The sequence below is a fragment of the Phaenicophaeus curvirostris genome, unplaced genomic scaffold, assembly GCF_032191515.1.
Source record: "Phaenicophaeus curvirostris isolate KB17595 unplaced genomic scaffold, BPBGC_Pcur_1.0 scaffold_447, whole genome shotgun sequence".
In the NCBI taxonomy this organism is placed as follows: domain Eukaryota; kingdom Metazoa; phylum Chordata; class Aves; order Cuculiformes; family Cuculidae; genus Phaenicophaeus; species Phaenicophaeus curvirostris.
Genome location: NW_027207030.1, coordinates 25,384 through 37,375, shown reverse-complemented (window position 1 = coordinate 37,375; position 11,992 = coordinate 25,384). Strand labels below are relative to the sequence as shown.

Genomic DNA, 11,992 nt, shown 5'->3' with positions numbered 1-11,992 from the left:
GGGTTTGGGGGGCCCTGAGGGGCTGGGAAGGGGGTTGGGGGGGGGGCTGAGGTGGAATTGGGGGGGTTGGGGGGGGGGTGGGGGGTTTGGGGGGCCCTGAGGGGTTTTTGGGGGGGCTGAGGTGGAATTGGGGGGGTTGGGGGGGGGGGTGGGGGGTTTGGGGGGCCCTGAGGGGTTTTTGGGGGGGGCTGAGGTGGAATTGGGGGGGTTGAGGGGGGGGTGGGGGGTTTGGGGGGCCCTGAGGGGTTTTTGGGGGGGGGCTGAGGTGGAATTGGGGGGTTGGGGGGGGGGTGGGGGATTTGGGGTGCCCTGAGGGGTTTTTGGGGGGGCTGAGGTGGAATTGGGGGGTTGAGGGGGGGTGGGGGGTTTGGGGGCCCTGAGGGGTTTTGGGGGGGGCTGAGGTGGAATTGGGGGGTTGAGGGGGGGGTGGGGGTTTGGGGGCCCTGGGGTGAAGTTGGGGGTCTGGTGGGATCAGGAGGTGAACTTGGGGGGCTGGGTCTGGGGCTGGGGGGGGGTTACGGGTTGGACAACCATGAGGTGAACTTGGGGGGCTGGTGGGACCGGGGGGGGATCTTGGGGGGGTGGTGGGACCATCGAGAGAACTTGGGGGGCTGGTGGGACCAGGGGCTGAACTTGAGGGTCTGATGGGACCATGGGATGAACTTGGGGGGCTGGTGGGTCCATGGGGTGAACTTAAGGGTTTGGTGGGTCCAGGGGCTGAATTTGGGGGGCTGGTGGGAACATGGGGTGAACTTGAGGAGCTGGTGGGACCAGAGGTTGAACTTGGGAGTCTGGTGGGGGTGAACTTGAGGTCTGGTGGGATCAGGGGTGGAACTTGAGGGTCTGGTGGGACCGGGGGTTGAACTTGGGGAGCTGGTGGGACCAGGGGCTGAACTTGAGGGGCTGGTGGGAGCAGGGGTTGAACTTGGGGAGCTGGTGGGACCAGGGGTTGAACTTGGGGGGCTGGTGGGACCATGGGGCGAACTTAAGGGGCTGGTGGGACCAGGGGCTGAACTTGAGGGGCTGGTGGGACCATGGGGTGAACTTAAGGGGCTGGTGGGACCAGGGGCTGAACTTGAGGGGCTGGTAGGACCATGGGGTGAACTTGAGGGGCTGGTGAGACCAGGGGTTGAACTTGGGGGGCTGGTGGGAGCAGGGGCTGAACTTGAGGGGCTGGTGGGACCATGGGGTGAACTTGAGGGGCTGGTGGGACTAGAAGTTGAACTTAAGGGGTTGGTGGGACCAGGGGTTGAACTTGGGGGGCTGGTGGGACCAGGGGCTGAACTTCAGGAGCTGGTGGAACCATTGAGAGAACTTGGGGGGCTGGTGGGACCAGGGGTTGAACTTGGGGGTCTGGTGGGGGTGACCTCGAGGTCTGGTGGGACCAGGTGCTGAACTTAAGGGTCTGGTGGGACCACGAGGTGAAGGTGGGGGCCTGGCCTGGGGTCGTGGAGAGCTCTGAGGAGATGCTGGGGGTAGTTTTGAGCCTGGGGGTTCTGAGGGTGAACTTGGGGGTCCGGGGGGGGGTTGGTTATGGGTCTGGGGTCTCCCTCACCCCCCTTGGTCCCCCCCCCAGATTGCCGGAGCCCCGACAGCTCCTCGCTGAGCGCGTCCCCGGAGCCGGCGCTGCCGCGGGCGGCCATGGCCTCGCTGCCCGGCGCCGCCCTGGGCTCCCCGTTCCCCGTCATCAGCTCCTCCCTGGGCTCCCCGGGGCTGCCCAGCGCCCCCCCCCTCGCCTACGGCCCCGTCAGCAGCCCCCAGGTGAGGGCCACGTGGGGATGGGGCCCACCACAGCTTCTCGGCTCCCTCGCAGCGGTTCGAGGGGCGCGGGTTGCGAGTGCGAGGTGGGACGTGGGTTATGGGTTCTACCAGAGCTTCCGAGCTCAATCAAATGGGTTTGAGGGGTGTGGGTTGTGAGTATGAGGTGGGACGTGGGTTATGGATCCCACCAGAGCTTCCCAGCACCATCAAATCAACCCAAGAAATACAAGCTATGAGTATGAGGTGGAACATGGGTTATGGGACCCACTAGAGGTTCTTGGCTTCATCAGAGCGGTTTGAGGCGTGTGGGTTGTGAGTTTGAGGTGGAACGTGGGTTATGGGTCCTACCAGAGCTTCTCAACTCAATCAAATTAGTCTGAGAAGTGTAGGATATGAATATAAGGTGACATGTGGGTTATGGATCCCACCAGAGCTTCTCAACTCCATCAGATTAGTCTGAGAAGTGTGGGTTATGGATATAAGGTAGGACGTGGGTTATGGATCTCACCAGAGCTTCCTGGGTTGATGAAATGGTTTGGGGAGATGTGAGCTACGAGTATAAGGTGGGACGTGGGTTATGGATCCCACCAGAGCTTCTTGGCTTGATCAGATGGGTTTGAGAGGTGTAGGTTATGAGTATGGGGTGGGACGTAGGTTATGGATCCCACCAGAGCTTCCCAGCTCCATCAAATCAACTCAAAAAATCTGGGTTATAAGGTGGGACGTGGATTATGGAGCCCACCAGAGCTTCCCAGCTGGATCAAATGGGTTTGAGGGGTGTGGGTTGTGAGTATGAGGTGGGACGTGGGTTACGGATCCCACCAGAGCTTCTCAACTCAATCAAATTAGTTTGAGAAGTGTGGGTTGTGAGTATGAGGTGGGACGTGGGTTATGGGTTCTACCAGAGCTTCCGAGCTCAACCAAATGGGTTTGAGGGGTGTGGGTTGTGAGTATGAGGTGGGACGTGGGTTATGGATCCCACCAGAGCTTCCCAGCACCATCAAATCAACCCAAGAAATACAAGCTATGAGTATGAGGTGGAACATGGGTTATGGGACCCACTAGAGGTTCTTGGCTTCATCAGAGCGGTTTGAGGCGTGTGGGTTGTGAGTTTGAGGTGGGACGTGGGTTATGGGTCCTACCAGAGCTTCTCAACTCAATCAAATTAGTCTGAGAAGTGTAGGGTATGAATATAAGGTGACATGTGGGTTATGGATCCCACCAGAGCTTCTCAACTTGATCGAATCAACCCTAGAAATGTATGTTATGAATATAGGGTGGGACGTGGGTTATGGATCCCACCAGAGCTTCTCAACTCCATCAGATTAGTCTGAGAAGTGTGGGTTATGGATATAAGGTAGGACGTGGATTATGGATCTCACCAGAGCTTCCCGGCTTGATCAAATGGGCTTGAGAGGTGTAGGTTATGAGTATGAGGTGGGACGTGGGTTATGGATCCCACCAGGGATTCTCAGCTTAATCTAGTCAGCTTGAGAAATATGAGTTGTAAGGTGAAACACGAGTTATGGATCCCACCAGAGCTTCCCAGCTCAACCCAGTCAGCTTGGGAGATGTGGAGGGGGACGTGAGGTGGGACATAGATCATGGATCCCACCAGAGCTTCTTGACTCTATCAGATTAGTCTGGGAGGTGTAGGTTATGAGTATGAGGTGGGACGTGGGTTATGGATCCCACCAGAGCTTCCTGGGTTGATGAAATGGTTTGGAGAGGTGTGAGTTACGAGTACAAGGTGGGACGTGGTTTATGAATCCCATCAGAGCTTCCCAGCTTGATGAAATGGGTTTGAGAGGTGTAGGTTATGAGTATGAGGTGGGACGTAGCTTATGGATCCCACCAGAGCTTCCCAGCTTCATCAAATCAACCCAAGAAATCTGGGTTACAAAGTGGGACGTAGGTTACGGATTTCACCAGAGCTTCTTAGCTCAACTCAGTCAACTTGAGAGATGTGGAGGAGGTTGTAAGGTGGGACGTGGGTTATGGATCCCACCAGAGCGTTTCAGCTTAATCTAATCAGCCTGAGAAATAGGAGTTGTAAGGTGGAACCTGAGTTATGGATCCCACCAGAGCTTCCCAGCTCAACCCAGTCAACTTGGGAGATGTGGAGGGGGTCGTGAGGTGGGACATAGATTATGGATCCCACCAGAGCTTCTCAACTCAATCAGATTAATCTGAGAGGTGTGGGTTATGAATACAAAGTAGGACGTGGATTATGGATCTCACCAGGGCTTCCTGGTTTGATCAAATGGGTTTGAGGGGTGTGGATTGTAAGTATAAGGTGGGACGTGGGTTATGGGACCCACCAGAGGTTCTTGGGTCCATCAGAGCAGTTTGAGAGACGTGGGTTGTGAGTACGAGGTGGGACGTGGGTTATGGATCCCACCAGAGCTTCCTGGCTCAACTCAGTCAACTTGAGAGGCGTGGAGGGGGACCATGAGATGGGACGTGGGTTATGGATCCCACCAGAGCTTCCCGGCTCCATCAAACGGGTTTGAGGGGTGCGGGTTACGAATACGAGGTGGGACGTGAGTTCTGGGTCCCACCAGCTCTTCCCGTGCATCCCGCAGATCAACTCCACGGTGAACCTGTCCGGCCTCCACCCCGTCAGCTCCTCGGACGACGTGAAGCCCCCGCTGGGCCTCCGGGCGGTCGCCTGCCACCCGCACGGCCCCCCCGGCGCCGGCAAACGCCTCTGCGCCATCTGCGGGGACCGCTCCTCAGGTACCGCGGGGACGGGGCCACCAGGGGACCTCCCGGGGTCCTGACGGGCCACAAGGACGCCTCGCTTCTCCGGGACGGTTCTTGAGGAACGTCTAGAGCTTCTGGGGGGTTCCTGTGGGGCACAGGGGTGGCTTGGTTCTCCGTGAGATCTTCTCAGGAGCTTCTAGAGCTTCTCTGAGGTTCCTGTGGGACACGGGGGTGTCTTGGTTCTCAGTGAGGGCTTCTCAGGGGCTTCTAGAGTTTCTGTGGGGTATGGGGATGTCTTGGTTCTCACTGAGATCTTCTCAGGAGCTTCTAGAGCTTCTCTGCGGTTCTTGTAGGACACAAGGATGTCTTGGTCCTCAGTGATATCTTTCTAGGAGCTTCTAGAGCTTCTGTGGGACACGGGGATGTCTTGGTCCTCGGTGAGATCTTCTCAGGAGCTTCTAGAAGTCCTGTGGGACAGGGGGATGTCTTGGTCCTCAGTGAGGGCTTCTCAGGAGCTTCTGGAGCTTCTGTGGGACACGGGGATGTCTTGGTGCTCAGTGAGATCTTCTCAGGAGCTTCTAGAGGTTCTGTGGGGTTCCTATAGGATACAAGGGTGTCTTGGTCCTCAGTGAGGGCTTCTCAGGAGCTTCTGGAGCTTCTGTGGGACACGGGGATGTCTTGGTGCTCAGTGAGATCTTCTCAGGAGCTTCTAGAGGTTCTGTGGGGTTCCTATAGGATACAAGAGTGTCTTGGTCCTCAGTGAGGGCTTCTCAGGAGCATCTAGAGCTTCTGTGGGACACGGGGATGTCTTGGTCCTCAGTGAGGGCTTCTCAGGGACTTGTAGAGCTTCTGTGGGACACGGGGATGTCTTGGTCCTCAGTGAGATCTTCTCAGGAGCTTGTAGAGGTCCTGTGGGACAGGGGGATGTCTTGGTCCTCAGTGAGGGCTTCTCAGGAGCTTCTGGAGCTTCTGTGGACACAGGGATGTCTTGGTCGTCAGTGAGATCTTCTGCGGAGCATCTAGAGCTTCTGTGGGGTCCCTGTGGGGCACGGGGACACCGGGGTCTTCCTTGGGGTGGGGTTTGGTGGGTGAAGACACCTCAGTTCTCTTTGGGATTTGGTCCAGGGACACCTGGGTCCTCCCCATGGTGGGAAACGGCGATGGAGTCACCTTAGTTCTCCTTGGGATGGGATATGGGGTCACCAGGATTCTCCTTGTGGTGGGACATGAGGATGGAGCCACCTCGGTCTTGTTTAGGATGGGCTGTGGGGATACCAGGATCCTCCTCGTGGTGGAACATGGGGATGGAGCCGCCTTGGTCCTCCTTGGGATGGGATATGGGGGCACTAAGATCCTCTTCATGGTGGGACATGAGCCTGAGGCCACCTTGATCATCTTCAGGATGGGGTTTGGGGTCACCAGGATCCTCCTTGTGGTGGAACACGGGGATGGAGCCACTTTGGTTCTCCTTGGGATGAGAAATGGGGGAAGCTGGATTCTCCTTGTGGTGGAACATGGGGTTGGGGCCACCTCGGTTCTCCTTGGGATGAGATATGGGGTCACCAGGATCCTCCTCGTGGTGGAACACGGGGATGGGGCCACCTTGGTTCTCCTTGGGATGAGATATGGGGTCACCAGGATCCTCCTTGTGGTGGAACACGGGGATGGGGCCACCTTGGTTCTCCTTGGGATGGGATATGGGGTCACCAGGATCCTCCTCGTGGTGGAACACGGGGATGGGGCCACCTTGGTTCTCCTTGGGATGGGATATGGGGTCACCAGGATCCTCCTTGTGGTGGAACACGGGGATGGGGCCACCTTGGTTCTCCTTGGGATGGGATATGGGGTCACCAGGATCCTCCTCGTGGTGGAACGTGGGGATGGGGCCACCTCGATCTCGTTGGAGACGGGTGATGGGGACCCCCGGATCCCCTTTGTGGTGGGACGTGAGGATTGAGCTGGAACCTGGAGAACGTGGCCACCTCCCTCCTTCCCCTCCCCTTCTCCCCGTGCTCCGGCCTCGCGGTGGGACCTGCCGGGGAGGCCCTGGAGGTCCCATCCCACCTCGGGGCCGCGTCCCGCAGGGAAGCATTATGGGGTGTACAGCTGCGAGGGCTGCAAGGGCTTCTTCAAGCGCACCATCCGCAAGGACCTCACCTACACCTGCCGCGACAACAAGGACTGCGTGGTGGACAAGCGCCAACGCAACCGCTGCCAGTACTGCCGCTACCAGAAGTGTTTGGCCACCGGCATGAAGCGAGAAGGTACCTGGAAGCCTTGAGATGTTCCTCGAGGAACCTCCTGGGAGCTCCTCTCAACCGCCGTCTCCACCTCCAGCCGTGCAGGAGGAACGGCAACGCGGGAAGGAGAAGGAAGGAGACGGCGAGCTGGGCGCCAACGCCAACGAGGAGATGCCGGTGGAGAAGATCTTGGAGGCCGAGTTGGCCGTGGAGCAGAAGTCGGACCAAAGCGTTGAGGGCGGAGGAGGAGGAGGAGGAGGAGGAGGAGCCTCGGTGAGCTGGGTGGTGGGGGGGTGGCTTTGGAAGGTCCTCGTGGTTGGTGTCCCCGCTGACCCCTTGCCGTGTCCCCCCCACCCCCCGCCTGCTCATCAGCCCAATGACCCGGTGACCAACATCTGCCAGGCCGCCGACAAGCAGCTCTTCACCCTGGTCGAGTGGGCCAAGAGGATCCCCCACTTCTCCGACCTGCCCCTGGACGACCAAGTCATCCTCCTGCGGGCCGGTGAGACGGGGGGCTCCTCGGGGGGCTCCTCATGGGGCTTTGGGGGCTCCTCGGGGGGCTTTGGGGGCTCCTCATGGGGCTTGGGAGGCTCCTCGGGGGGCTTGGGGGGCTCCTCATGGGGCTTGGGAGGCTCCTCGGGGGGCTTTGGGGGCTCCTCATGGGCTTTGGAGGCTCCTCGGGGGGCTTGGGAGGCTCCTCGGGGGGCTTTGGGGGCTCCTCAGGGGCTTTGGGGGCTCCTCGGGGAGCTTTGGGGGCTCCTCATGGGGCTTGGGAGGCTCCTCGGGGGGCTTGGGGGGCTCCTCATGGGGCTTGGGAGGCTCCTCGGGGGGCTTTGGGGGCTCCTCATGGGGCTTGGGAGGCTCCTCCGGGGGCTTGGGGGGCTCCTCATGGGGCTTTGGGGGCTCCTCGGGGGGCTCCTCGGGGGGCTTTGGGGGCTCCTCCAGGGGCTTTGAGGGGCTCCTCATGGGGCTTGGGGGTCTCCTCGGGGGGCTTGGGGGCTCCTCGGGGGGCTTGGGGGGCTCCTCGGGGGGCTTGGGGGGCTCCTCCGGGCGCTTGGGGGGCTCCTCGGGGGGCTTGGGGGCTCCTCGGGGGGTTTGGGGACTCCTCAGGGGGCTTTGGGCGCTCCTCGGGGGGCTTGGGGGGCTCCTCGCGGGGCTTGGGAGGCTCCTCCAGGGGCTTGGGGGCTCCTCGGGGGGCTCCTCGGGGGGCTTGGGGGGGCTCCTCGGGGGACTCGGGAGGCTCCTCAGGGGGCTTGGGGGGCTCTTGGAGATGGTGGGTGGATCGTGGAGAAGGTTTGGGGGTTCCTTAATGTTGTGGTTGGGCCGTGGAGGGCATTTTGGGTCTCCTGGAGGTGGTAGATGGATCATGGAGGGGCTCCTGGTGGGATTGGGTGCATCATGGAGAAGGTTTGGGGGCTCCTGGAGGGGGTGGGTGGACTGTGGAGAAGGTTTGGGGGCTCCTGGTAGAGGTGGATGGATCATGGAGGGGGCTTAGGGGGCTTCTCCAGGGGCTTGGGGGGCTCCTAGAGGGGGTGGGTAGGTCGTGGAGAGGGTTTTGTGTGTCTTGGAAGGGGTTTTGGGTGTCCTAGAGGAGGTGGGTGGATCGTGAAGAAGGTTTGGGGGCTCGTGGAAGTGGTGGATGGATCATGGAGGGGGCTTGGGGGTTCCTGGAGGGGGTGGATGGATCATGGAGAAGGTTTTAGGCCTCCTAGAGGGATTGGATGGACCATGGAGGGGGTTTGGGATCTTCTGGAGGGGGTTTTGGGTCTCTTAGGGGGATGGGATGGATCATGGAGGAGGTTTGGGGTCTCCTGCAGGTGGTGGATGAATCATGGAGAAGGTTTTGGGTCTGTTAGATGGATTGGATGGATCATGGAGGAGGTTTGGGGTCTCTTAGGGGGATTGGATGGATCATGGAGGAGGTTTGGGGTCTCCTGCAGGTGGTGGATGAATCATGGAGAAAGTTTTGGGTCTCCTAGAGGGACTGGGTGGATCATGGAGGGGGTTTTGGGCCTCTTAGGGGGATTGGATGGATCGTGGAGGGGGTTTGGGGTCTCCTGGAGGTGGTGGCTGAACCATGGAGAAGGTTTTGGGTCTCCTAGAAGGACTGGATGGATCATGGAGGGGGTTTTGGGTCTTTTTGGGGGGATTGGATGGATCATGGAGCAAGTTTTGGGTCTCCTGGAGGTGGTGGGTGGATCATGGAGAAGGTTTCGGGTCTCCTAGAGGGACTGGATGAACCATGGAGAAGGTTTCGGGTCTCCTAGAGGGACTGGATGAACTATGGAGAATGTTTCGGGTCTCCTAGAGGGACTGGATGAACCATGGAGAAGGTTTTGGGTCTCCTAGAGGGATTGGATGGATCATGGAGAGGGTTTTGGGCCTCTTAGATGGACTGGATGGACCATGGAGGGGGTTTTGGGTCTCTTAGGGGGATTGGATGGATCGTGGAGGGGGTTTGGGGTCTCCTGGAGGTGGTGGCTGAACCATGGAGAAGGTTTTGGGTCTCCTAGAAGGACTGGATGGATCATGGAGGGGGTTTTGGGTCTCTTAGGGGGATTGGATGGATTGTGGAGGGGCTTTGGGGTCTCCTGGAGGTGGTGGCTGAACCATGGAGAAGGTTTTGGGTCTGGGGGGGCCCTGACGTGTCCCGTGTCCTTGTCATCCCCCACCCCAGGGTGGAACGAGCTGCTCATCGCGTCCTTCTCCCATCGCTCCATCGCCGTGAAGGACGGGATCCTGCTGGCCACCGGGCTGCACGTGCACCGCAACAGCGCCCACAGCGCCGGCGTCGGCGCCATCTTCGACCGGTGGGGCCTCCGACCCCCCCCCCGACCCCAAAATAACCCCCCTGAACCCCAAAATAACCCCCCCGGACCCACAAATCCTCCCCCAGACCCCATCAATTCCCCCTTCCCAGCATCACTTCAGGCCCTCCGGACCCATAAATCCTCTCCAGACCCATAACCCCCCCCCCCAGTATCACTCCAGCCCCCCCAGACCCATAACCCCCCCCCCCAGTATCACTCCAGCCCCCCCAGACCCATAAATCCCCCCCCAGTATCACTCCAGCCCCCCCAGACCCATAAATCCCCCCCCAGTATCACTCCAGCCCCCCCAGACCCATAAATCCCCCCCCAGTATCACTCCAGCCCCCCCAGACCCCTTTCCCCCCCCAGCCCCCCCCCCCTTTGCCCCATAGCCCCCCCAAACTCCTGATGCCCCCCCTAGCCCTAGCCCCCTTTTCCCCCCCTCTTACCCCCCCCCCCCACCTCAGGGTCCCCCCAAACCTCTTTTTTTTCCCCCCCCAGCCCCTTTTTTTCCCCTCTGCTCCCCCCTCGATCCTCTTTTTCCCCCCCCCAGCCCCCCCCACTCCACCTCAGGGCCCCCCCCCCCAACCTCCTGATGCCCCCCCAGCCCCCCTTTTTCCCCCCTCTTAGCCCCCCCCACCTCAGGGTCCCCCCAAACCTCTTTTTTTCCCCCCCCCAGCCCCTTTCTTTCCCCTCTGCTCCCCACTCCAGCCTCTTTTTCCCCCCCCCAGCCCCCCCCACTCCACCTCAGGGCCCCCCCCCCAACCCCTGATGCCCCCCCCAGCCCCCTTTTCCCCCCCTCTTACCCCCCCCCCCCACCTCAAGCCCCCCCAAACCTCTTTTTTTTCCCCCCCCAGCCCCTTTTTTTCCCCTCTGCTCCCCCCTCGAGCCTCTTTTTCCCCCCCCAGCCCCCCCCACTCCACCTCAGGGCCCCCCCCCCCAACCTCCTGATGCCCCCCCAGCCCCCCTTTTCCCCCCCTCTTACCCCCCCCACCTCAAGCCCCCCCAAACCTCTTTTTTTTCCCCCTCCAAGCCCCTTTTTTTCCCCTCTGCTCCCCCCTCCAGCCCCTTTTTCCCTCCCCAGCCCCCCCCCCTCCACCTCAGGGCCCCCCAAACCCCTGATATCCCCCCCCCCAGGCCCCCCCCCCCACCTTTTAACCCCCCCTTCTCCACTCAGGGTGCTGACCGAGCTGGTCTCCAAGATGCGGGACATGCGGATGGACAAGACGGAGCTGGGCTGCCTCCGCGCCATCATCCTCTTCAACCCTGGTACCCGGGGAGGGGGCTTTAAGCTTGGGGGGGGCAGATTTTTTTTTTTGGGGTGTGGGGGGGGCTTAAATACCCCCCCTCACCCCCTTTTTTTTTTTTCCCAGATGCCAAGGGCCTTTCCAACCCCGGCGAGGTGGAGCTGCTCCGCGAGAAGGTTTACGCTTCCTTGGAATCTTATTGCAAGCAGAAGTATCCGGAGCAACAGGGCAGGTAGGGAGGGGGGGGGGTTGAAATTAGAGGGGGGGGGGGCTCTTCTTTAAAGTGGGGGGGCTCCTCTTAGCCCCCCCAATCCCCTCTCCAGGTTCGCCAAGCTCCTCCTGCTGCTTGCAATAAGATTCCAAGGAAGCGTAAACCTTCTCGCGGAGCCAGCCTCCACCCTCGCCCGGCCCAGTGCTGACACCTTCTCGGGACCCTCATGAGATGCCAATCCCCCCCCTCCTGAGACACCCCCCCCCACCCAAAAAAAAAAAAAAAATGGGGGGACACCCCCCAAAAAAAGCCCCCCCAGAGGGGTTTGGGGAGGACCCCAGTGTCCCTGTCGCCTCGAGAGCCGTCAAGGACCCCCCCCATCCCCATCCTGGAGGGGGGGGTTAATGGGTTTGGGGGGCTAATGGGGTTTGGGGGGGCCCCTTGTGTGCCCCCCCTCCCTCTCCAGGACCGTTGTGACCCCCCCCCCCCCCCGTCCTAGAGGGGGTTGATGGCTTTGGGGGGGCCCCTTGTGTGCCCCCCTCCCTCTCCAGGAGCATTGTGACCCCCCCCCCTCCCCATCCTGGAGGGGGGTTTGGGGGGTCCCCCTCTGTCCATTCCCCCCCCCCCCCATCCCAGGGCCCCTCCTTGAGGAGGGGGGGGGGCGGTTGGTTTTGGGGGGGATTTAAGTGTTTTTTTAGGGGGGGGCACCCCCCTATCAACGTGTCCCAGGGCTGGGGGGGGTCCCCAATTCCCCTGCCCCCCCCCCCCCGGCCCCCCCAAAACTCAGGCACCCGATAGCACTTTGACCCCCCCCCTCGCCGCCCCCTCTATGCAGCCGGTACGGGGGGGGGGTGGGGGGGGTCCTGGCCCCCCCGGGGTGATTTTTGGGGGGGTGGGGGGTGGGTTTGTTTTTATTGTAGGTCCCACAGCCCCCCCTGCCCCCCCCCCCCCGTGATTTTATCGGCTTCAGCATTTCCAACCCCCCCTCCCAAAAAAAATCCGGTCGCTTTGGATTTT

The 11,992-nt window shown here is 60.8% G+C and overlaps 1 protein-coding gene across 1 annotated transcript; it reads left to right on the top strand.

The window, feature by feature from the left end:
- The first annotated feature begins 1,581 nt into the window (after positions 1–1,581).
- RXRB (retinoid X receptor beta) lies at positions 1,582–11,000 on the top strand. Its single transcript, XM_069882985.1, has 8 exons — positions 1,582–1,761; positions 4,347–4,500; positions 6,552–6,731; positions 6,805–6,980; positions 7,080–7,209; positions 9,385–9,517; positions 10,695–10,786; positions 10,891–11,000. Exons 1-8 carry the CDS (start codon positions 1,642–1,644, stop codon positions 10,998–11,000), a joined length of 1,095 nt encoding a protein of 364 aa, XP_069739086.1. The 5' UTR covers positions 1,582–1,641.
- Positions 11,001–11,992: the final 992 nt, after the last annotated feature.

Coding starts and splice junctions, on each gene's coding strand:
- RXRB (XM_069882985.1), top strand. CDS start 1,642: ATGGCCTCGCTGCCCGGCGCCGCCCTGGGCTCCCCGTTCCCCGTCATC. Junction 6,981..7,079: donor GAGGAGGAGGAGGAGCCTCG/GTGAGCTGGGTG, acceptor CCTGCTCATCAG/CCCAATGACCCGGTGACCAA. Junction 10,787..10,890: donor CATCATCCTCTTCAACCCTG/GTACCCGGGGAG, acceptor TTTTTTTCCCAG/ATGCCAAGGGCCTTTCCAAC.